Here is a 25530-nt window from a genome sequence, read left to right on the forward strand (position 1 = left end):
GAAACTGCTGTACCTACTCTATGGAGGCGGACCCTATGATAGTTAGTCCTATACAGAATTTTGAACTGGATAAATCGCAGTCTAGATTTAATTGCAACCTCTCGTGGGAACATCAATGCTGCCTCCCAATCCAGGTCTTCTAGTTCACCAACATCAATTTGCCCTGTGGCCTGTAGGGTTGATTATTGTAATGGTTTTGTACATGTGAGAGACTGCTTTCTCCTACAATTCACCCATTAAGAGCCTACCCTCCAGGGAAGCATACTCTGGGAGGTCTGAAGGGATATTTTCTGCTTTCCAAGCATGGGTGAGCTGTACATATTTACAGTGTTGTTTGTCATGGAGTTGAAATTCCTTCTGGAGGAACGAAAAGGGCATTAAGGCACCCCCTTCATTCAGGTCACCCACTTCGGAGATACCAATATGGCCCCAAACAGCAAACCCCTTCAATTTCCCTTTAAGGCATCGCCCTACCCACAATGGAGTTTCCCGGATGATATTTTGCTTTCATCCCAGGCAGGTGCTAGCCCTGGGCCATGCTTCAAGAGTCACTTGGGCAGCTCTTAGTAGACCTCTTGTTCCTATCCCCCAATTGAAATAGTGAAAGTATGGGGCATTTGAAATCGCGCGATGCCCAGTAGTAAGCCTGGATATCCGGAAGTGCTATCCCCCCGTTATATGAATTGTGCTGGAGCATTCCGAGAGCTATTCTAGGGTGCCTGTCATTCTACAGTAATTTCCCAAGTTCACTATCAATTACGGCTAACCTGTCATGTAGGATTCTGTAATATGTGTTTTGTAGGGTGTATAAAGATTTGGGACAAGTGATCCTTTTGAATATCGCTGTCCTTCCCAATATCGTTAAAGGGAGTTTCTTCCAATGACCAGCATCCACGTGAGTGTCGGCCAGTACCGTCCTAACATTATGCTCTATACAGCTCTCATGGTCAGTTGTGGAATAGATACCTAAGTACCAGAGTCCCTCCCTAGTCACTCTGAGCCTCCCAGGAAGATCTGTTGGGTCTGAATGTCCTCCATCAGGGAAAAGAACAGATTTGTCCCAATTTATTGTATACCCAGAATGGGCCCCATACTGTTCAAAGGTGTCGAGGACTGCGGGGATTGACTTAGTTGGCCGAGACAGATATAGCAGGATATCATCTGTTGATGATGAGATCTTTTCTTCTGGGATCGGGGAAGCATTCACCTGGAATCCTCAGACGTGCGGGAGCGCACGGACCACACAGCCAGTGGCTCCAGAGTCAAGGCAAAAAGGAGGTGGGATAGAGGGCAGCCCTGACGATTCCATCTCCTGATAGGAAATTCTGATGACAACACTCTATTGACTATTACAGCAGCTGTGGGCGTTCCTTCTGGAGAAGACCAACCCATTCTACAAACTGTGGTCCAAACCCCATTCTTTTCAGAGTTTTTATCATGAAAGTCCAGTGTACAACATCAAAGGCCTTTTTTGGCGTCCATTGAGAAAAACACGCGTGGGTCTTGTCTAGTCTGGACTTCCATCATCCAGTTATGGAGTCTATGAAGATTCCTTCTGGGGGTGTTTGGGCTTAAAGCCGGACTGGTCTTTGTAGATCAACTGAGAAATAGCCCTTATAAGTCTAGTTGCCAGGACGGTGGCCAGAATCTTAGTTTCTATATTGATCAATGAATTCAGCCAATAAGAGCTGCAGGCGGTTGGGGAATACCTGGCCATATATATGACCATGATCGTGGCTCTACGCACGCCAGATGGAGGAAGCCATCTGTCCTTGCTGTTAGATATAGCTGAAGCAAATGGGGGCCAGGCTATCAACCTGCTTTTTGATAACTTCAGCCGGGAGGCCATTGGTTCCGGGGTTTTGCCTAGTTTACTTGGGATTGGCAGCCTGGACTTCAGTAAGGGTGATGTCTGCTTCCAGGGCCATGCGGTCCTCACCAGAGAGAGTCAGTAAGTTAATGTCAGTAAGGTAGTCGTCTATCTGAGCAGTGTCCACCAGGGGGCGGTCTTGTGGACTAACCATACATAAACAAATTCAGAAGATTCAAAGTCAAGTCAAGCCAAGGTTTTTTTTTGGTGGGTTGGACAATGCACTCAGCACACACATCTCGACCTGATGTCGACCAAAATGGCCCAAGATGTTCAGTGCTACTTGTATATATTAAACTCTAGTTGAATGTATTAGTCCAAGTCCCTAGTGCCACCCTAGGTATGGCTTTCCACCTGGTCTGCTTTCCTAGCCCCAGTCTGAATGCGTGAGGTGAGTCCTCACACTAGAGATACACAATTCACTTGTCCTCTACTTTAGAAACATTTAAAAGTCCAATTTCTTTTTACATATAACGTCCTTCCCTAAACAAAGACATCTTATTGTGTCTATTTCCTTCGCAGGCTGTTCTTCACTTTGCCCCTTGTAATAAGGTAAGTGGTTTCTGCTTACCTTGTTGTTGAAATGCTTCCCATTCCTGTTTTGTATGCATGTCTCCTTTTCCTTCTGGCTAACTCAGTTGATCTCTGCCTCACGGGTGTTATATTGGGCTCACCTGGTGCTATATATGGTGTTTTTCTCGGTGGTGGCTATCCTGGATGAGCTGAATATTGTCCCAATGTTTCCCCTTTATATTGTGGGAGGCATGTGGTGTGCTGCACCACATGCTCCCATATATCTTCCTCCTGACTCATACACAGTGGCCTAAGTGTGACACGTCTGAATATTGTCAGACTCTTCCGCCCTTTCGTCAGCATCCTCTTCAAAGGAGTGCTTTCTCAGACAACCGATTTTGTGTTAGTAAACAGCAGCAGCAGTACCAGAAGCTCTTTGTTGGGAGGATCCTTAACATAGGAGTCTTCTATGTTGACAGATTGCAGTTTCAGGTTCCTGAATTCACCAGTGATCTACCTGCTCCTTCCAAAACTAGACTATCCATCACTTATGCCCACTCTCCTATATTTTCTCATAGGCATCAGACTGGTGCATTTTTCTGAAACGTTGGAAGATGCCTGACTAGTGGGTCTTCTAGATTATGGAGTTGTGTTACTTCTTGGACTGCTGATGCTAGCCACTCTGGGACTGTTTTCACCCTTCTCCTTTGCTTTGATTTTAGCTGTGAAGGTCCGCTCTCATCATGAGGGCAAGAATCTTTTCTTTTGCAGTGGCATTAAGCCTCTCCCAGTTGGGGAAGAGAGCTGATATTTGTAATCCATTCTGTTTTGGTGGGAAAGCCTAACAGCAACTTCCAACCTCATTTGGACCTAAAGGTTCAGAACAAATACTTGCTTCAGTAGCCCTCATGATGTCCATTTTGCAAAACATTCTGCCTCTGATCCATCTGGGGTGTGCATACACGCGTCCTTCAAACTCAAAAATGCTTATTATATTCTGCCAATACACTCCAATCATCAGTGCTACTTACAATTGTGGAAGCCATTGCTACCAGTTCCAGGCTCTGCCAGGGTTTGCACCAAGATAACTTGCTTGCTTGGTTGTTTTTTGCAGGTGCAAGGTGTTTGTGCATTTCCTTATTTTGATTGACTCACAGCTACATTTTACTTTACCAAGACTGTGGAAGATACTTGCTTCGTGTTTAAGATGCTGTAGGATCATGGCTTTCTGGTTAGCTTTTGAGAAGTTCCATCCTCAGTCATTGCAAGACCAGACTTTCATTGGTGCCCCATTTTGCACAGACTTGGGAAAGGTGTTCTTGCCAGTAGAGGGGGGTTATTCAACTCCAGTCCCATCTGTCCTGTCTATTGTTAATGGTTCTGCCACCATGGTCCAGGTGCAAAAGTCAGCTATGACCTTTGTAGTTCCTTGGCCTCGCTTGCACCTTAAGCCCCGGGTGACTTTCATTCTCCCCATTTGGTCTTCTCCTTTAGGGCCTACAAAGATCTACTGGTTGCGTTTGAGCCCTTAAAATCACCACTGTCGATGAAGATAAAACATCTGGTCCGCAGTGTGTCCCTGGTTCGTCCTGAAAGTGGGACAGTCATTCAACAAGATGGAATTGAGTGTAAATGTAGAGTGGATTTTGTAATTGTTTTCTTTAACGTAGGAGGAACTTAAAGTGCCTGTCTCCTGGATAAGAAGTCACCCCATGTGTATGAAGTAATGTAGATTACCAGCTAGTACTCAATTCAATTCAAATCAAATTCGTTATTTGGTCAAATAAAAATAGACCATAAAAGCACATGATATTTGATCAAAAAAATCCATAATATAACAATAACAGAAGTACAAATTTACATTAATTTAAATACAATTAAAAGTATGATTGCATCAAGTAAGTACTCTAAATGCAGAGTCATTGAATATGCCATGACAGCACATTTATTGAACTCTGTCTCAAATTTGGTAAACGTCATTGTGCAGCACTAAGATTTTTATTTTTTATTTTATTGAGTAGAGCAGAGAACAAAAAGATAACAAAGCATTGGTCATCAGGAAGCAACAACACTCATATTTCCAAATTTGACGCAAATATATCACATATACATTTACACATATATCATATATACATTTAAGAACTGGAACCCTTCAAACCAAGATATACACATCCTCAAATAAAATGAAACAAAGAGTCCGAGACACCCTATATTCCTAAGCGTCAAGAAAGCAAATTATTACACCTTCCACATCTTAAACTACCCTAAAGTGGCTAGTGCCTGGTGATCATCAAAAATACGAGTAAAATCAGTTGGTTTATCAGTAACTTTTTTTGTTTGTAAAATCTTGCCATTATTACTTCAGTACAATTTTTTTCCCCTTATTGGGGTTTAAAGTGCAATGCATTAAAGTGCTTAATTTTCTAAAGTGCAAACGTGCTAAAGTGCTAAGATTCCTGTAATACAGCCAAATTGTCAAAGAACTTCCAAACCACTGCAAACCTTTTTGTTGCACCAACCCGTTTAGCACATGCTTCCTCAAATCTCCTTATTCTTGCCATTTTATTTACTCATTTAGGGTGAGATGGAATCTCTTCCGACGTCCAATTTTGGAGAATTAATGAGAGTGCTACTGTAGAACAGATTGATATATACGTCTCTTCAGCTTTGGTCAAATCTGACCTAGCTTTAGAGAGTCCAAAGAGAGCCACTTCTGACTCAGGGTTGATCTTTTTTTAATTGACTGGCTCATTGCTAAAAAAAGTTTTTCCAAAAGGTTTCAAGCTTCGGGCATGTAAAAAATATATAGCCAGTCTCCCTCGCCTTGGGAGAGACATCGAAAGCATTTAATATCCACTTCCGGATGACATTTGTTTAGCTTTTTCGGAGTATAATAAGCCAGCCTGCGTGACAAGTAGGCCATCCTTTTAAAATTAGCCGCTCTCAGGGCCTTGCTTCCTAGTTGGGCTATAGCCTGCCATTCCTGATAAGAGAAGGAGCAATTCGTCTCCCGACTTATTTTTCCCAAGAATTCATCAACCAAGGGAAGTGCCTTGTACTTCATAATTAAGGAATACCACTAAGATTTGCAGCACTCTAGATTCCTGAGGAGGTAGAATGACATTTAAAAAAGGTTGCATTTGAAATATGTGTAGTTTTATTTATTTATTTTTTGCATTTGTAAGGCGCACAGATACCCACAAAGGGTTTCCCGGCGCATAGTTTGAATCATTTAGTTCCATTTATTAATAGTCTATATAGTTCACAGTTTGTTTAGAAATGCTTGCTTTGCAAATGCCTAAGGACAAAGAAATATGTTAAAACTGCTTTTGCTACAGCCTCGACCTAGCCATAACTCTGAATTTGGTCGTTACCTTGCCTTGGTATAACCTCAACTGGAACTATTTCCTTAAAGTCTTGTCCCACCATTACCTCAACTGGATCCATTTAGTTTAAGTCTAGCTCTACCATTACCTCAACTGGAACCGTTTAGTTTAAGTCTAGCTCTACCATTACCTCAACTGGAAACAATTTCCTTTAAGTCTGGTCCCACCATTACCTTAACTGAGACCACTTACAATAAGTCTAGCCTGACTATTACCTCATCCGGGCCCATTTACTTTAAGGCCATCCTGACCATTACTTCAACTGAGAGCATATCGTTCACCTTGTCCCACCAAGTTAAGTTAAGTTAAGTTAAATTTAGTCCCACCATTATTTCAATTGGAATCATTGACTTTTGAGTCTAGTCTCACTATTACCGTTGCTGCAACCATTCACTTTAAGTCTAGTACCAACCAATTTGGACCAGCCAACCCGTGGTAATGGTATGTTATGAGTATGATGTAAGCTCGCAAAACGTTTGTTTTTCAAGCCAAATAATTTTAAGTAAATGTTTTGAAGGTAAACATTTCTAACTAAATTATTCCACTACAGAGTTTGAAGTTTTAGGGTAAGCAGCACTTTCTACATGTTCATAAGGAAGCAGGCAGAGAGCCTTTAAACCTCTTTCCCACACATGCAAGCTTAAAGGCTGAAAACGATGGACCTTAAGCAGTGTGTATTCTTGTACTACGCTCCCCAAAATTAGAACTAGAGATGTGTGCTGAAGTGCAGTACATTAAACGCAGAAGATCCATGTGAATCCAAGTCACCTACTCTGGGCACAGAAAGATGGAAGTGTTCTTCAAACTCAACAGGCAGACAGTATGCAAACAATTCGTCTCCCTTGCTACCAGTGTGCAGGTGAGTGAGTCTCTCCACAACTTACTTCACTGAATGGGCTTCATGAAAGTAGCCCTTTTAGATTAGACACTCACTTGTCATAGAATTTGAATAATTACTCCTTTAGTTAAGGTCCATTGTGACACTGCCTCTCCTGGCATCCTAATCACTGTTACTCGTTGGTAACTCCCCATTATCCAATTGTAGCGCACTGGCTTAAGCGAATGAACCACTATGCTCGCCATGTATGTTCTAACCAATACTTCTATCCTGATGAAAGGTACATGTATGCTCTTACCATATACAAACACAGGCAGGAAATACCCAGCTGGAACAGTCATGGTAGTCGCAAAGAGAAGCAGGAAAAACTGCAAAGAGACAAACAAGAAGAATATGAATATAAGGCTTGGGCCGCAACACTGTTCCCACATATCTACTATTCATGCCACAAAACATCCGCCATAAACAACCATCATCAAAGCAAGGCTGGTCGCCACCCAAGCTCCACTGAGAGGGCTCAACGGGGTATGTGCAGCTATACCATCTCAAGGTGTCTTGTCGGGATTGAAGGGACAGGTAGCATAGCAAGAGTGGAGCCCTCCAAGGAAAAGTCAACGACTGACGGGACATGGAGGCTAAGCTTCTTGTCTTACTTGGAGTAGAAGCTCCACAGGAGACAAGGAATAAAGATCAGTGAAGCAGAATGTGCCCGCGATGGATACAGATTGTGATGCAAACCACTGAATAACTCCATAGTCTCACCAAGGAACTCTACCCCACTATGATTCTGCAGTGTTTTCCGAACTTGCTCTTCATACATACTTTGTAGCCTTAGAGGCCAAAAAATACCATAATCTGCATTTAATCCTAGCCGTTGTTTTGAGGCAAATGGCTAAGTATTGGGTTTGTTCATGGGGACCTCATCTTTTCTTTCACCTTCTGATTTCAGTGTAAGACATTACCCTCAAAATGTATTTTACGTAGCAGTAAAACACAGCGCAATACACACGGGGGTAGTCAAAACACTTGCTGAAAGTCAGCCTGGTACATAAAGCGCTGCTCCGAAGAAGTGTTTCTCCTTTACTGGGATATTCTAGAGTTTCACATGCCAAAATGTCTCTCTTTTACTAGACTCGTCTGCCCGTTCATATTCTTGAGAGCTTATAGTCCTGAGTCATGGGAAGAATTCTAATGCTCTGCAAGAAATGTCTTCATTTACAAAATATTTTGTAAACAACTTAACATGCCAATTGTGTATCCTGGGAACCCTTGTTAGTTTCCAAAAACACTCTAGCACCAGTCTGGTACAAGCTCACATATGGAATAGTAGTTTCCAGCTCATTCCTGTCATCTCCTTCCATGCTCTGCTTTCAGGCCCAGTGATGGAACACTTGGCTCAGTGGATCCTACAATGTCCTTTATGACTGCCAGGACTTTCTTGTAGTAGATTTACACCTTTAAGCAGTCCCAACAAACATGTATGGGGGTGATACATTTACCCGCATCCCCTCCAACAGACCTGGGAACAACTGGTGCCATGTACCACCCTGCTATGGCTTTAATCACTGATTTCCTAAGTGTTACTGCATCTATCCAGAACTGTTTCCAAGCCTCGTTGTTTAGTTCCTTGCCTAATGTTTTATACACGTTTTCATATAACCCTATTGTTCTCGTGGGCCACTAACCAATTTATACAGGTCAGAGATAAAACTCTTGACTCATTCATAGGGAGTGATGAACTTCACAAAGGCGGTTTTGTCTCTGTTGGCTGCTTCCTTGTCCACAAAAGCCCCCCAAACCCTGTAAAGCATCTCTTTCTACTCTTTCTATGCCTTGAAACCGTCCCCTTCTTGGGCTGTCCTTAAGTTCAAATTGTCAATGCCTGGTGTGATAGGTGATGGAAACACGTTTAACTCTTTCGTGACAGCTATCACATCCCTGATCGCTAGCGGTGTACAGAATATTGGAATGTACCTCAATAATCATAGCCTACTGCTTCTGGGCAACCCTACCATGTCCCACAATGGGCTCTATCCATTGGAGTCCACTATTTGAAAGACCGTTCCCCTATTGTCAGAAGGTGTGCCGCAGTATAAAAGTCCTTTATGACTGGGAAACCCCAAGTCTCTCCTGTTTCTAGATGCTGTCACCAATTTTGTTGCCCGCCGTGGTGGTTTCTCGTGCCATTCAAATTCCTGTTTGGGAGTGCATTTAACACGTACAGTAGTCAAGGTATTGCTGACATTTTGACTCCCGCTTTCCTGCTCAACAAAAGGCATAAAGGTGTTTTTATTTGAGATCCGTCCTGATGGCCTTTAACGTAGGGGTTAAAGTGGCTTTCTTCAACTTGCTGTATATTCCTAAGTAAGTGAGTTTCTTTTACACTCTCTTGAAAAGAGTGACAGTTGACAAACTCTGTTTAGTTACCCTGTTCAGCCCTATCAGCAGCAACTCCGACTTGTCCATATTTATTAGATATCCAAAGACCTTTACAAACATCCGATGTAAGTTCAGCAGGTGAACTGCCCCAAGTGGCTCCATCATGTATATTAAGACATCATCTACAAAGAATGACATCTTACGTTTGTATGACAAAACGAATGTCTCTTATTCCTACTGGTTGTCTCGTGACTATTGCTAGTGGTTCTACGGCATACATGAAGAAGAGGGGGTACATCGGGTATCCTTGGGGTCATGTATTGTTTGGACTTGAACCTCATTGAGTCACCTCTCTTCAGGTATGTTTTCTGTAGGAGAACTACTTCTACTTTTCATTCCTTTAGTTCTCAACACACTCTTTTCCTCTTTGCCTGGGAATTTGCTCCTCAAACTTTATACAAAGCTTGAATTTCCAATGTCCGTGTTACTTTCCTCCTGTTTCCTGACCCAAGCCTAGTTTGTGTGTGGTTTGTCTGTGGTCCTAATTCTACCCACCCCACCATAAACCCTATCTCCACAACGTGCCTGAAACAAGAAGCATCTTAAGTTTGACAGTTTGCCCTGGAGCAACATGTTCTCTCAGCTTACTTACATTTTTGTTGTCCAATTGTCCCTGCCTTGCCTGCTCTCCTGTGCCTGTTAGTTATGAAGAATGTAACACCACATCTTTTCATCTGTACTTTCCTTGATTGTGACCTTGTTTATGCTATTCTATTCTATACTGATTTATATAAAGTGTATGGCTACCACACTGGGGCTTCCTAGCACTAAGGTGAACAGATGGAGCACAGGAATGGAAAATAAGAATAGCCAGGTTTTCAACGGACTTCTTAACTTCTCGAATGAGGTACATACATGAAGCTTTAGGTGGAAAGAGCTCCACAATTTGGGACCCAAAAAGGCAAAGGAACGTGCTCCTTGCCTCACCAGTTTCCCTTGGGGAATCGCAGCAACAATTTGACTACCTGAGTAGAGTACAGTTAGAGGTGGATGGAACCACGTCCAGTCTTAGTGCTGTGACTTCTGTGAGGCACTTATCAATGTCCATGAGATCCACTTTCAGGTCTTCCATTCCCTCCTTAGATCTCTTACTTTCTGTCAGGCTTAGGTTCTATTATGCAGCGTCCTTTTGATGCCTTTAGCATTTAGTACATTGACTATGCAGGACAACTCTCTTCAGTACAGGGAATCCAAAAAGAGCTGAGTTCTCTCACGCTCTTATCCTCTTTTTGCTTCATCCTGTTACGCTCTTTGCTGGACTGCCCTCACTCCATGGTTCATAACCCTGGCTTTGCTGTTGACCCCTACACGTGGCAAGCCCAACACACCAGGGGATCTGGGGCCTCCTCCCCATGTTCATCATATCTTTCTCGCAATGCATTTTATCCTCTTCAGATGTTTTCTGCTCTTGGTGGTGTTATGTGTTCCCTACGGCATGAAATAGCCACCATATTCACATACCCAAAGGTCCTCGGTTTTCTTCTAGAAGCTGATACTTCCCTTACGGGTGTCTTGATGTCCCCTGCTGCTGAGTGCTACATTTTCTATTAAGGCATCTTCAATTCTTTCTGCAAATGCTCCCAGTCACCGCCGCACCAGAGCGCCTCTCCACGATTGCCACCCAACATGCCACTACCGCACACTCTCCTCCAGCACTCCTGATCCAGGACTTGCTTTTATCTGCCAGTGTTTGCTTCTGCCACACAGTGTCTGAGCACCACCATGCGTACATACTCTGCTGTGACGGTTCTCACTGCTGTTTGATGTCTTCGGCTTCAGGTGCTGTCAGTCCAGAGTGGTTGCTTAGCCTTCGGTGCCATCTTGTGCTGGCCTGTATCAGAGTGCTGGATTTTACTATTTGTTGCTGGGTCCAGGGTCGCCAAGGTCCTGTCCTTTCACAGGAGCCCGAGTGAGGTGCAACCGCCATCTTGGTTGCTCAACTGTAGGAAAGTGGGTTTCTCTTGCAGTAACCCCCCCACATTTTGCCAGACTACTGATTCACTGATTTTATTTTATTTATGATTTCAAAGAAGAAAACAATAACTGACAATTACAACACAGTTAGCCAGCATAATATCACTTAGTACAAAGCAAATATCAGTCCAAGACAATAGATCATAAAATAATTAATGGACGTCGCTGGGTGACCCATGCACCCACCACCGCAGACTTATTGTACATTATAGATGTATAAACCTTAGAGGGTATATAGACAAGAGGCACATACAGGCCTATCACATTGACATCATGAATCAAAGGAGGCATAAAATGACTTGAGCAAACACAAACAAAAATAAAAAATTACATCACTGCTAAGCATCCTCGGCATGTGCCGGTGCAGAAGGCCCAGATTGGTTCCGGACCTAGTCCAGGAATGGCTCCCATCTGTCACAGGGCCTCGAGGACCGGGGCATGAGTTCCCAGAAAGTGCTCTGCTGCGTGTGGCCATACATGACATCACACAGCCATTCCTTAATCGAGGGAACCTTGTTCCTACCCCAACAAAGTGCAACCTGCCTTTTAGCATAGAGTAACAGGAGTGCGTGTAACTTGCGATGTTTGGGTGGTGTGTCCTTCACATAACCCAGAAGTCCCAGGGGCGGCGAAGGAGCATCTGTCCTACCAACAATCTGGTTCACCGCTGAAAGATCTCCAGCCAGAAATCTGCTATTCGTGGGCATTCCCAAGCAACGTGCAGGAAAGAAGCCGGAGTGTAGCTGCAGCGCCAACAGCCTTCGTCCTCCCTAAGTCTCATATGGTGCAGGCCTACAGGCATCTGATAATATCTGTGTAAATATTTGAAATGAATCAAACGTAACCTATAGTTTGGGGATTGTTCAGTGAGCTGTCTACAGCAGAAATCCCATTGGGCCTCAGTGAGCGGAGTAGGGAGTTCGCTGTTCCAACCTTGAAAGGACTTGGGCTTCACCAGTGTTTTGCATTTGGGAATATAGACGTGTGACAAGTTTGCGGGGGGAAGATGACTTTAATATGTTCTCCGAGGCTGGCAGCGTAGGGGGGGCCACAAGAAATCCATCACACAGGGCACGGCATGCCATACGCAGCTTGTGATACAAAAACAGTTCAGCAAATTGTGTCACCTGATCTGCACTCGCCTCGGGCGGTGGGGGGTGACGGGGGGTACCTAAACGCGTCGTCGGGATGCAAACGTGTGTAGTGTCATACTTTGAGTTTGTTTCCTGCTGATCTCATCCTGGGCACAGGGAAGCATGGGATTACGTGCCAGTGGAATGGAAGGGGCGTAGAGTAGCCGGATGTCAGCCCTTTTCCGCAACTCGCCCCACGCCCATCGCAAATTTCCCGCCATGTCCACGTCCCCTCGGGTCGCTGAGAGGTCTGATAAAGCGCCACCTTGAGTGGGACCAGGGCTACCGCATCAATCTCTACTGCCACATGGGGATAATACGTCATAAGATGAACCCAGAAGTGCAGAAATTGGGCCTGAGCACATAAAGCATATAAATGCATGTCTGGGGCTCCCAGGCCCCCCTGGCGCAGTGGCAGAGTCAATAAATTCCAGGAAACTCTGGCCTGCCCTCCAGCCCAAACCAAGGAAATCAACTGTGACATAAGGATGGTAAAAAATGTTTTTCTTGAGTGGGATTGGCAAGTAGACTACTGATACAATTTGACTTGATGTGTTCTGGGTCCCGCAACCAGGAGCTGGTAAGAAGATCTGACCCTAAAAGGCACCCCTGAACCAGATGCCCCACGGCCTTGGGTGGCCAAACTGATGGTGCCTAACCAACCCCCTGCTTCCCAACTTACCTCTCAAACTCTGTGGTCGCACCCAGAAGACCTTCATCCCCAAGCCTGCAGTGCCTTTGCAAACTGGAGGTTTCACATTGAAACAACAGGGCGTCCGACCTCGAAACAGCACCCTGCACCAGGCTGTCCCAGTGCAGCTACTTTGTTTCCCCATTTGCCCTGAGCTAAAGTGTAGGAGCTTTGCTCCCACAACCAAGTGGCCTGCTAGTCAGCAGCCATCAAGTAGTGTGGCTCACTGGTTAGAGGCGGCAGACCCAAGAGCAGAGGACGGCTCGGGACCAGGGTTCGATTCCCGACGCGGCAGGTTTCTGGACCAGGGTCAGCGGACTCGATAATTCTCTCGCCTCGGTGCCCACTCTGATCAGCGATCACACTCGGCAACTCTGGGCACTAGCTTGCCTCATCTTCACTAACGGCCCCACCAGACCGCCGGGGATGCCTGGTCTCACCCTGGAGATACCCATTAAGGGACCATCTCTCAGGGAAGCCAGGAAGGGTTTCGCAGCGGTCGAAGCGCGGAGGTACCCCTTCGGGAGTGATTCCAGCGCTATATAAGCACACAATCAATCAATCAATCAACCAGAAGCCCCCTATCCCCCCATTGGATAACATTGGGCCTCAGCACTCTTCACCAGGCTGCCCTAGTGCTGCTGAGGGTGTAACAAGAGTGCATCCCCGACCCTGGGGAACCCCTGAGTCTACCCCCAGAACCTCAACTCCCACAACAAAGTACTTACCTTGAAACCGATAATACTATTTTCCTCCATAGGATAACATTGACTGTTTTTCTTGGAAAAGTTTCTAAGTGTGGAATTTGAAAACCTAAAGAAATTATTTAAAATTGTACTGTTTAACAGCCAGAGTAGTATAAAGGTATACTACTCTGTGTAAGAAAAGTAATCTAAAAAGTAACTTACCTGGTATGTTAATGAAAAGTCCATTCAAGTCTATGTACTGTATTTACAAAGTATTGCATTTCTCTGCAACCATACTGTAAGTCAAAACAAAGTGCATATGCAATTACAATGCAAACTGTTTACAAACTGCATTACTACTGTAAAGTATTTATTGCTTACCTGTGCCAGGCTTGCTTGCTTCTAGAAAACAAAATAACTAAAAGAATATTTTCATACAAAAACAATTGGTCTGAAGTTCAGTCTTTGAGTGTGTGAATTCATTTGCTGACTGAGTGTGTACAACAAATGCCCAACACAACCCTCTGATACTGCCTTAATGCTCGACCACACTACCACAAATAGAGAGTAAGGTGCTATCTAACTTTACCTTTGCCTACCTTTGGGGTTCCACTGGACTCTGTGCACACTTTACCTCACTTTGGTACAGAGCCAGCTTCCTACAGCTACACTGTTCCTCTAACATGAATATTTTATGTAAATAAGGTTGTAGACATGATCATTGTTCCATGCCCCCTTAAAGTCTATTTGGGGAGTTTGGAATGTCGGCATCTTCATCCGCTTGCCATTTGTTATTTGTGTGTCTGAAATTCATTAAGAAGCTTGCCACTGGGCCTGATAAAGGTACTAAGTCGAAGATGTTGTCTCCTCAATCTAGAGCGTACCTTAACTTTCTGGATATTCTACTGTGCCCTTTGGGAATGTGGGTACCCTGATCAGCATGTGAAACTAATTAACATTTTGAAGGGACGGCAATTTATTGCCTCTGCCTCTAAATGTGTGGATAAATCATAATTTCTTCCTGGTCAAGGGCCACTCCTAATTCCACACCTAAATGCTCCCCTGATACAGTGCTGCACAGCATTTTCAATGTTACAGATATGGTGGTCCTAGACGTGAACTTCCACACACAATGTTTGATATTATTTCAAAGAAACTTTCTCAATTCTTATTCCACATGCGAAATCAATCCTGCAGGATTGATTTCGCATGTGGAATAAGAATTGAGAAAGTTTCTTTGAAATAATATCAAACGTGTGTGGAAGTTCACGTCTAGGACCACCATATCTGTAACACTCAATACCCAGGTCCTAGGACTTTCTTTGGGTTACCCCATATATAATAACGTGCAGCATTTTCAGGCACAGTGGAGTTGAGGGTACTAAAATAACTATACCATGGAAGGAAGGCATATTTTGGTTAATGATGAGAATGTATTACTATGAATCAGTGGCCTGGAGAGAGTGAGCCACTGCCTTTGTGGGTGTTTGTCACTGATGCACTCAGGAAGCCCAATAAAGCAAATTGTAACATTTACTGCAATCAGCAGTGTCACACCTACCTTGAGGACTACAAAGAAGGTCAACATCTCCAGGCTGGAGAGGCCTGGATGGGTCCACTGCAGCCAGGTATCGTTGTACGTAGGGTTGGGAGGTTGCCTGGTGCTGTTTGTCACCAATAGCTCTTCAATACCCCAGGTCACATTGTTGAAAAATGTCTCCAAATGCTCCTTCATGGAAAGCTAAGAGTAGGAAAAGAGAGAGTCACATCCCCACATGTAGCAGAGAAGTACATATTGCTGCCAATTGTGGTGAAAGAAAATGTTCATATAATACTAATTGCCCATCATGGGTCTCATCATTAAACTAACAAATGTTGAATATCACCATCCATTTGAGGGTTTCAGAAGCACTTTTATAAAGAGAAACTTCCCTTTCCCAAAAATACTCTATTTTATTTATGTATGGCTTCATCCATCAGAGAACCTTCACTGGATTGCGTTTTTCGTCCCACCCCACCTTCCCCATTACAACTAAAACAGCCATGTTCACAAGCTTCTGAATCTTGGTGTGTATATACAGTAATATACAATATATAAAAAGTAAGGTTAATTAAATGTATAATAAACAATTTAAACTATAAAACATGTGTCTTGGAAACATCTGCATAAAAGAATAACATTATTCAGGGGTACATAATTGTAAACTCATCTAAAAGCATCCCAACAGAATTACAAACACAGTAATTGCTAGGTTTCTTAGAAATGAAAACCAGTGTGTTCTCCTCATCATACTTCAGTTCTGGAAGACATGGTCTGAAATACTCACTTCATAGGATCTCGGTGCCATCACAGGAACACCAAAAATGGACAAAAGTCTCTACTTAACAACCTATTGGTCCTTGGTCATTTTAGCCATATATATTCTAACTTTTAAAGTTGGGAAAAGATTCAAAGTCATCATTTTCTGGTGTGCCAGAAGTTGAAAATAGTCATACATATTAAGAGTGAGAGTCTGCGTCATTAAGAAGGAAGACATGCAGCCCATATGCTTTTTAGTAGATTAATACGTGTCATTAATACTTGTCTTGTCATTACACTATAAGTAGAAGATGACTTAAAGCATAAGAGCTCTAGCAGATGAACACAGAATGGCTTATATTGGCTACATGTATGTGACTGAATGCAATCAAGTTCTTTGGTCCTCCGTTTGGCTGAGGTTCCTATATGTGTTCATGGTAAGCCAAAACACAGAAAAAATTTGATTGAACAATGTGTGCATGAATGGAAACCATTTTCAGTTGTAACCCAACCGCTTCTATTGCTCTCCCCTGGTGTAAATTTAAGAGACACATTAGTTTTACAGGGCATAGAAGACCTCATATCTTTGCTTTCTGTACTCTAATGCGTACACCGCCTCTTCTCTGTAATCCATGCAAGCTCGAAAGACAATGCACTCAATTTTTCACAGGTGGACATGTACGTTTATTTTTTAAGAAAGGCTTCCATGATAATTTCAGATTGAAGACTATATCATTATATATACTCCAACATTGCTTTAAGTTTCAGAAAAACCAACAAGGTCCGAAGCACCCTTATATCTTTGATACACCAAAGGTTAATGTTTGCCTTTTAGCAGTATTCATTCCTAGCTGAGTTCCTTTCGCATAGATACAAAGGTCTTGAAGTCCAAGGGCTGAGTGGTCCACCAATAAAAGATTATTCACATAAAACGGTGCTTGTATTCTTGGCGACCCAAGTCAGGGTGGATTGGTAATTATAGATTTCAAATATGAAAGGATATTGTTTGTAAAGTCAGTAAATACATAAGGAACGTAACACATCTGGGTCTTATTCCAGAATAAATATTAATTTCATAGCGATCATTCACGCACCACACGATTAACAATTTAGCCCATAGTCTGTCTCTTTGTAAATAGTCATAAGCTTTGGAAAAATCTATAAAAGCTCAGCACAGTGGCGGGGTGACCTATTTATGTTACACCCTATAGGTAGGGAGGCTGCTATAGATGATAGGAATCTCTCTCCTCCTTCCTGATACCTAGATTCGAGCAGCAATAAGCTGTAGACCTTTTTTTGGAATTAACCCCATAGGAACCCCTAAGCTCTGCAGCAGAAAACAAGATCCTAAACGAGGTAGACTCAGACGGTCTCGTGCCCACAACAACATCTGATAAATTCATATTAAGATATGAATTGGCAATGCTGCTGTAATTCCAGGAAACAAGAAGGCGGACGGCTCTGTGTGGCCTTGGTGGCTAGATAGGTGGGGAAAAGTGACACCAACGCTTATTGGTGCCTGTATGATTGATGATGTACTCCCATGATTTTGTTGTGCTACAATAAAAAAAATATTAAAAAAAGATATGAATTGGCAGAGTTTATTAGGAAGATACAACTGAAAGCATACGTTTATGAACAGGGGGGGCCTGCAGGAGGATGATATAAAAAACACTGGGTTGTGTAACAAGTCCACATTAGTCCCAACTCTTCAAACCATTCCAGAAATCATAGCCTTTGAACAGGCAGTGGTAAATAACAAAGACGCCCTGGACATCAACAACATATAAAGCTTCAACAACATCACCAATAAGGAACATGAGTCTCTGAGGAAGTTTAAACGGAATGATATAATCATCATAAAACCCTTCGATAAAGGTGGGGAAACCTAAGGGATTACAACTTCTGAAGGACTTGCCTTTCAGACCCCAAGTAGAACTCCTTGTGGGGTTTGAGAGCGAGGCTGTGTATGAGCAGACGGATGGAAGAAACCCTGTGCATCAGAGAAGAACTATTATGTTCCCAGAACTGGGAATATATATCACCACCTAATTTTATCATTGAATTAATGTGACTGGCCCTCACACACAGTTGTTTTAAGGTTGAGTGTACCTTGTACCTCCAAACAGATGGTACTTTGATGGGTACTATCTTTACTCCTACAGTGCCAAGTCTTTTTGTACATGTACTTGAGGAAGAACACATCTTTACTAACTCTAACCTTTTCAGAGACCAGATATGTGTGTGGAAGAGATACATTGATGACTTCCTGATTATTTGAAATGGGAACATAGACACTCATCCAGTGGCTAAATACCCAAATCCCTGTTCTGAAATGTACTCATTCACCGAAAAATTCAGAATTGACATTTCTGGATCTATGCATCACTCTTCATTCAGGTACATTAAGCTGGGCGTTTTAGTAACCCTACAGACAGAATCATCTGTTGCTATTTGACAATTTACACCACAGATCGCCCGGAGAGAATGTCCCCTTTGGTAAATTTCTTACACTCTGGGGAAACTCTCTCAAATGAGAGGACTTTGAGAAACATGCAGATACATTAACAAGGAAGATCTCAAATAGGGATTATCACCATGGGCTCATAAAAGGGGCAAGGACAAGAGATTCCAATAAAAACTGAGATGCCTTACTTGAGAACCATAAAAAACCGGAATTGGACAGACTTACTTGTGTTATCACGTAAACTACACTGTAATTTCGTCAAATACACTGTCAGCAAATGCTGGCGTATCCTAAGCTCTGTCATTTATTCCTAGAAAAATCCATGTTTTTAGTTCAAAGAGAACTCTGTAGCCACTTGGTATACACCATACCCCAAAAGAGTGCCCACTGCAAACAGTCCTCCACCTCTTGAGATTTACCACCACTAACAGCACAGTCCCCTGTGGCAAGTGCGGTACATGCTATCTTTCTACACCAACCAAAACCAGTGACTTTGGCATAGGGACTGGGTAGAGACTCGAAACTCAAGTACTGTAATACACATGATCAGCTGTCCATGTAGGCTAAAGTATATTGGAATTATCCCCAGCAATGGCCACACACGTACCTGTGAACACAAAAGCACTATCAGATGTAAAAAAAACTATCAACTAGAATGACTGACCATTTTTGGGAGGCAGGACTTACTGAGCATGATATTCACTGGGTCATTACAGAACAACTATCTCGTAACACACCTGACCTTCTGAGGCGAGTCCTGGACAGAGCACAGCGATGTGTAAACCGCTCGGGCACTCACATATTAGAGATGAATAATGAGGTCTCTTTTAGCAGATATTAACTCTGTCTCATTCTGGATATTTGGTTTGGTACATTCTGTGAACCTCTGGGCCCCTTCTTTCAGCCATATGTTTCACTAGGTCCACACATTTTTACAATAATTAGAGACTTGCAGCTTAGTATATGATGGGTAATTCTTCCACACAGAGTTTGGGAGCATGAATGTGCTTCACCTTAGTTTCAGCACCCAGCCATGAAAAGCCACCCTGTTTACTGTGAAACACAACTCTAACGACAATTGTAGGACAGGAGTAGGCTGCCTTATTCTACAAATACAACTGTATTCTATACTATTGAGTATAATGCCAGAACTTTTACCAAGAAATAAAATTATGATGATAAACCTAGGATAGTTAGAAGCACCAACACTGAATAGTGGAATTATTTCCTGTGCGTTCGATGTATAGGGATGTGAAAACATGCATCTTGAAGATCCAGAGAGATTAGTTAATCTCTACCCGGGTCATCAGGAGTACTTCTTTTAGCATAATTATGCAAAGACTGCTTTTTCATGAACTTCTTCAGACCTCTGTTGTCTAGAATCGGTCTCCATGGTCCTCTTTTCTTCTTTATCAAAGAGAATATGGAATAAATTCTCTGTTTTTCTGGGATTTTAGGACCATCTTGATCGCTCTCTTGAAGAGAATAATTTCTTTTCGTAGCACCCTCAAGTGAAGGCGATTTTCCTTCTTGCGCGGGCAGGCCGGTGGTTTCTATACAAATTCCAATGTATGTCCTAAGTGTACAACCTGCAGGCCGATGTTATGGACTCCCATGAGGGGGCAAACAGGACATTTTGTCCCTCAATTGCTGAGATTGGGTTGTTAGGTGGGCAACTGCTGAGAGTCATGTTCTCTTCTGGTTGCTGTTGGAGAGCGACTGAGAGGTGTACCTTTTCTGTCCGTGCGATCTGCCATACCCTTGACTTTGGTTTCGGTTGGATGTATATCCCTGGTCATATTTGGGTTGTGAATGGGGATGATATGATTGTTGTCTGAAAAGTTTTTGCGTTGGGTCATCAATACCGCAGTACTCCTATGGATTTTGCCCTATCCCTGTCTGTCCTAATGTTTTGTAGGGCATTCCAAACAGAGTGAATCCGTCAAACGGTATATTGAGGATCTTTGCTTGGAACTCTGGATGGAAAGCTGTAGATCTCAGCCATCCCTGCCTTCTCAATACAACTGCCCCTGCCAGCTGGCAGAAACCTGCATAGGACATGTTGATAGAGACCTCTGCAGATGTTGTTACTCCTTCTATGACAATTGCCTTTGCAGTTTCTTTTTGTCGTCCAGGATGAGGTGAAGTAGTGGCAGGATGTTATGCCACATCTGGCGATTGCAATGGCCTAATAAAGCTAGCATTATCAGCTTTAATAGATGTCGCCACCTTTGAACTAATCCTGCAGCCCAAATTATCTATCCATTGGCTGTCTATGTCCAGAGGTGCTGATGATGGCCTAATCTGGTTCATTGATCTGCGCTGGACCACTGATGTTATGACAGAGTCTGGTTTTAGGTGACACATATGGCAGACAGAGGACACATCTGGGGCCCTGCACTTTTTCTCCAGTCGTGGTGTCACTGCTGGAATCATAGCTGGGGTTTTCATCAATCTTATGCCTACTGCCCAGACAACGTCCAGTATTGGTATGGAGTGTGTGGTCTTACATGGATGTTCTTTAAAGTCGCAAAGAAAGAATTGCTACTTAACTTATGTCAATGGTAAATTGTACATTTGGCAGCTCTCTACATCAGTGCTTGAAACCGGGCTATGTAGTCCAGGGGTGAATCTGTTTGGGTGGGTGATTTGTACCACTGCTTGGGTATGACTTATCTCATTCGTCATTATCTCTGCCATCTTCCTGTGGATGTTCAACTTCAGCTTTCAAATCCAAATACACAGAATCAGATGAGATGTCACCCCCCATGTCCCTAGAAGTTTAAGATGGAAATGCAACAGACACATGCAAGACGTCTGGGTCTCTACCGTAATGAGTAGGACCATAGGAGCAAAGAAGGTTGTCAGCTAAGAAGATCAGTGGCTATTAATAACACACCTGATAAGTTTCCTTTTCATCTAGGTCTTCCTCAAACTCATGGAGATACTGCACATCCAGTTCTGTAGGACTGGAGGCAGTCTCAGAGGTGTCTTGGTCGCTGAGATCTGCCTCAAGTTCAGATTCCAGAATCCGGATGGGGAAGTTTGTTGTCACCTTGATGGGAGAAAATGTAGCTGTAGGAAAGCCCATAGTGGATGAAGTTGTTGTCGACAGCGTCCCATTGACATGCTATTTTGATGGTGTTGTTGTAGATGGCATTGTCATCAACACCAGCTGGAAGGTCATCTTTGGAATGGTTGTCAAAGGTGTTATCGTCAACTATGGTATCGCCATCAATGGTGCTGTCATAGTTGACGGCATCATCGTCCACTAGGATCTCTTCACAGTCATCGAAGAGGCTTGTCCCATGGGTAACAATGGGAATGCTACTAATGACAATGGTCTTTTCATCACCGATGACACTGACTTAAAAGTCACCAGTGATATCTCCAGGAGAGCCAGGACATCATTACAATTCGAGTTCCATGCTTTTTTTTCCCAGAGGTTGGTGTTCGTCCTTCCTGGACAGTTTTTCAAAGAATACACCAGTTTTTTATGTGAGGAGGTGGCTGCAGGTGCTTTAGAGAACAAACACAAATCTGGAAACTCTTCATGTTTACTTTTTTGCGATGCCTTCATGGAAATACTTGCTGGAGCACTTTTTAATGTATCATCCCCAGATGAGGGGGCATCCTTCTTTAAAGAGTATTTTTCTTCTTCTCCAAGATAAATAATGTCAACCTTCTCTTTCCATTCTTCAGAGTTTTATGAGGAAAAGTCCTACAAATGTCACAGCATGAAGCCTTGTGTGTTGGTTAAAGGCAATAAATGCATTGTTCATTTGGCCATCAGTAAAGATCTTTTTGTCTACGGGTACAGCAGGATTTCAAAATTGATTTTTGCTCTCTGTCAGTCATGATGACAATCGGTGACAGAGGAAAGTCTCCCTGGCCCAGAAAGCTGAGATTATTCCGAAAGGATTTACCCTAAAAACAAGTTACAATTGTCTGAACACTGAAGGTATCACTGGTTGAGTCCTAGGGTGGACCAGAAAAGGTACCAGGAGAGGTAGGAGTAGACCTCTCCTTGGGGATTCCCTCGCACATCATTTGTAGTAGAAATATATGCTATGGCGGCGTCACAGGCAGTAGGAGAGCTTGCAATTCTACCTCATTGACTGAAGTTTGGATTATTTCAAATGATGTGGATGTGCTACTAAACATACATTATTGTTGAGGAGTTCGGCCATTTTAACACTGTTTACTACTATTCAAGATTACCAGGGATTCCCAGCCTGATGACGGGGAATGATTCCAAGCATGTGAATATATGAAAGGTTCAGTGCTGGAGAGAGCGTGCTTTATCCATACTTAGAGTAGACTGTTGTGGGCTTTGGGTCAGCCACTTGCTCCTGACTGGATGCCTTTTTGCCTATCTCATTTTCCTGCTTTTTATTTGCTGACCTTCCTCCCTGTTCTTTGTTTTTCCTGCTTCTGGATCATTTCTTCTTTACGAGCTTGTGTCTTTCACTGCTTGCATTCAGAGATCTACATGTTTTCCTTTTCTTCTAGCACTCCATGCAAGTGCATTCTTTCTTGCTCTCTCCTCATGAAGTACTTTCTGTCTTCATGTTCCCTCCCACGCTCTCCGTGTTGTTCTCCACGTCTTCCAGCTATTCATTGTTGCTTCTTGTAGCCTATACAACAAGGCAAAAGAGCCCAAGGGCCCACTCCTGAGTTGTTTCTGCAGCTTCTCTGCTACCCCAGCCACTCGACAGCATTGACTCCCTCCCCATAGCTCACCACCTGCTCCTCAGTTGCTCACCTGTCGCTTACAGGTACATTCTTTTTTAAACATTAAGAATGATTTGAGGGCCCAGCAGCTCCAATTTGCCACAGGCCTGCTCCTTTCGCAGCACATGCCTTCCCGCATATGTTCTTCATTTCCATATTTACCAATCCACAATAGATGCCCTTTATCTCTGAACAGAAAATAAAATGGTGACTGCCTCATTCCGCATGCGCACTTATGTGTGATGGCATATGCGTTCATACACATAATCATGTTTTTCTTTTTTTTTGGCCAGTGCTGTTCAGAATCAGCAACTAATAATTTTTTTCTTTTTACTGACACTCCATCAGCAAAAAACATTAGCAAAGCCAACAGCTCTACATTGCTTTCAAAAGGCGCGACCCATTGGGTTTACCAATGCTTGTTTAGTATTATTGCCTTTCTGTACCCATTCTATTTCATGCCTTTCGACCTGTTTTTTTTGTTTTAATAACGTCAACCAGAAATAATATTTTAGTTTTCATTTTCCTTTTGTTTCCATCTCTTTCCATCTCTTTTTCTACTTGACTTAAAAAATAATAATAATAAAAGTAGTTAACGGTGCGTATTACAAAGGCGTATAAAACATTGTTTTAGACTCTCTTACCTGGAGATGAGATACAGTTGTAATGGTTGTGGGAAACAAAGTTGATTCCACAATAGAAACAATGCATTTTAGGTCGATGCAACTCATGAAGTGGCTATCAATGAATTGCAGGAAATGTGGAGACATTTTGAGCAGATCTAAAATATTGAAATCAAATGGGACAAAGATGGTCGTGTCTGCTTACCCGAGAAGCGATGTACTGCCCAAGGCCATGCGGGAAGGTGATACTGGACAGAACGAGTGCCACGAACCCAGCGTACAAGATTTTGCTGTGGATACAAACATCAACACACTTGGGTTCATTTCTGTGGGTACAAATCTCGATCACTTTTGAGATCATTTATATTTCCATTTTCAGGACAGATCTGTATTACTTTATTGACTTCTTCAGCACCAAACCCAGGGAGTCTACCCAGCGCCTGAATTCACAAGGCCCCACATGAAGGTAAAATCACTGGGGTTGGGAGAAGATATGCAAGGCATGGTCCTCACACCAGTGGGCACATTGGAAATATTCTGAATCGTTATTGGACAAACAGGCAAAATCAAGGAGATCGGCTTATGGGGTCAGGTTTCCTGGAGGGAAGTTCCAGAGGGACTGACCCAGCACACAGAAGGCCCAATCTTTCAGAGATTCATTTGACAGAAGCGATCATTTGCATAATAAAGATAAAAGCTGGTAGAATAAAAATAAGATACTATGCGCTGAATGTGGATGTATAAATATGCATGTAAAGCACACACGGGAAAGAAAGACATGAATGACATCATATGACACAGAGGGATGTGCTGCACCATGGACAGATGAGAGCTGTCTGCGTCTGCATTGACCTCAGCTCTGAAGCACATATCTGAGGTGGTTGATGATTACTGGCAGTATCTTGTGGAGCAAACCCTTAGCCCACCTTCCAATGCTGGCGTTGTCACATAAACATAACTCTGAGATGATTGGCTGCTGGGGGAGGGGGTTCCAAGATCAGATCATGTTCCCGTTCTCGCCAGTTTACTCCCGATGGCCACAGCAACAACAACAGGAGGAGCAAAGGAAAGAGTAGTTGAAAGAGTGTTGATGGGGAAGGTCTCCTCTCTGCAGGAGTGACAGATGGATGCATGTAATGGGCTTCCTCTCTATTCTTGTGTTTGCCCTGCCTCAGCAGTATTTCTTTTGACAGCTTTTCTCTCTATTCTTGTGTTTGCCCCGCCTCAGCAGTATTTCTTTTGACAGCTTTTCTCTCTATTCTTGTGTTTGCCCCGCCTCAGCAGTATTTCTTTTGATGGCCCTCCTCTCTATTCTTGTGTTTGCCTCGCCTCTGCAGTATTTCATTTGATGGCCCTCCTCTCTATTCTTGTGTTTGCCTGCATCTGCAGTATTTCTTTTGATGGCCCTCCTCTCTATTCTTGTGTTTGCCCCGCCTCTGCAGTATTTCTTCTGATGGCGTTCCTCTCTATTCTTGTGTTTGCCCCGCCTCTGCAGTATTTCTTTTGATGGCCCTCCTCTTTATTCTTGTGTTTGCCCCGCCTCAGCAGTATTTCTTTTGATGGCCCTCCTCTTTATTCTTGTGTTTGCCTCGCCTCTGCAGTATTTCTTTTGATGGCCCTCCTCTCTATTCTTGTGTTTGCCTCGCCTCTGCAGTATTTCTTTTGATGGCCCTCCTCTCTATTCTTGTGTTTGCCCTGCCTCTGCAGTATTTCTTTCGACGGCTTTTCTCTCTATTCTTGTGTTTGCCCCACCTCTGCAGTATTTCTTCTGATGGCGTTCCTCTCTATTCTTGTGTTTGCCCCGCCTCTGCAGTATTTCTTTTGACAGCTTTTCTCTCTATTCTTGTGTTTGCCCCGCCTCAGCAGTATTTCTTTTG

General features: G+C 43.2%; 1 protein-coding gene across 2 annotated transcripts in view; it reads right to left on the bottom strand.

Moving 5' to 3' along the window:
- Positions 1-25530, bottom strand: part of LOC147678662 (chloride channel protein ClC-Kb-like) — a 253087-nt gene that overhangs the window by 106516 nt on the left and 121041 nt on the right. For both annotated transcript variants that reach the window (XM_086946113.1, XM_086946112.1), the window contains exons 10-12: positions 23859-23943; positions 15092-15271; positions 6906-6975 (exon numbers count right to left, since the gene is read on the bottom strand). In XM_086946113.1, coding sequence (XP_086802239.1) covers positions 6906-6975; positions 15092-15271; positions 23859-23943 — 335 coding nt within the window. The remainder of the gene's footprint in view (positions 1-6905; positions 6976-15091; positions 15272-23858; positions 23944-25530) is intronic.

Source organism: Lissotriton vulgaris, chromosome 12 (assembly GCF_964263255.1).
Source record: "Lissotriton vulgaris chromosome 12, aLisVul1.2, whole genome shotgun sequence".
NCBI classification, from domain to species: Eukaryota; Metazoa; Chordata; class Amphibia; order Caudata; family Salamandridae; genus Lissotriton; species Lissotriton vulgaris.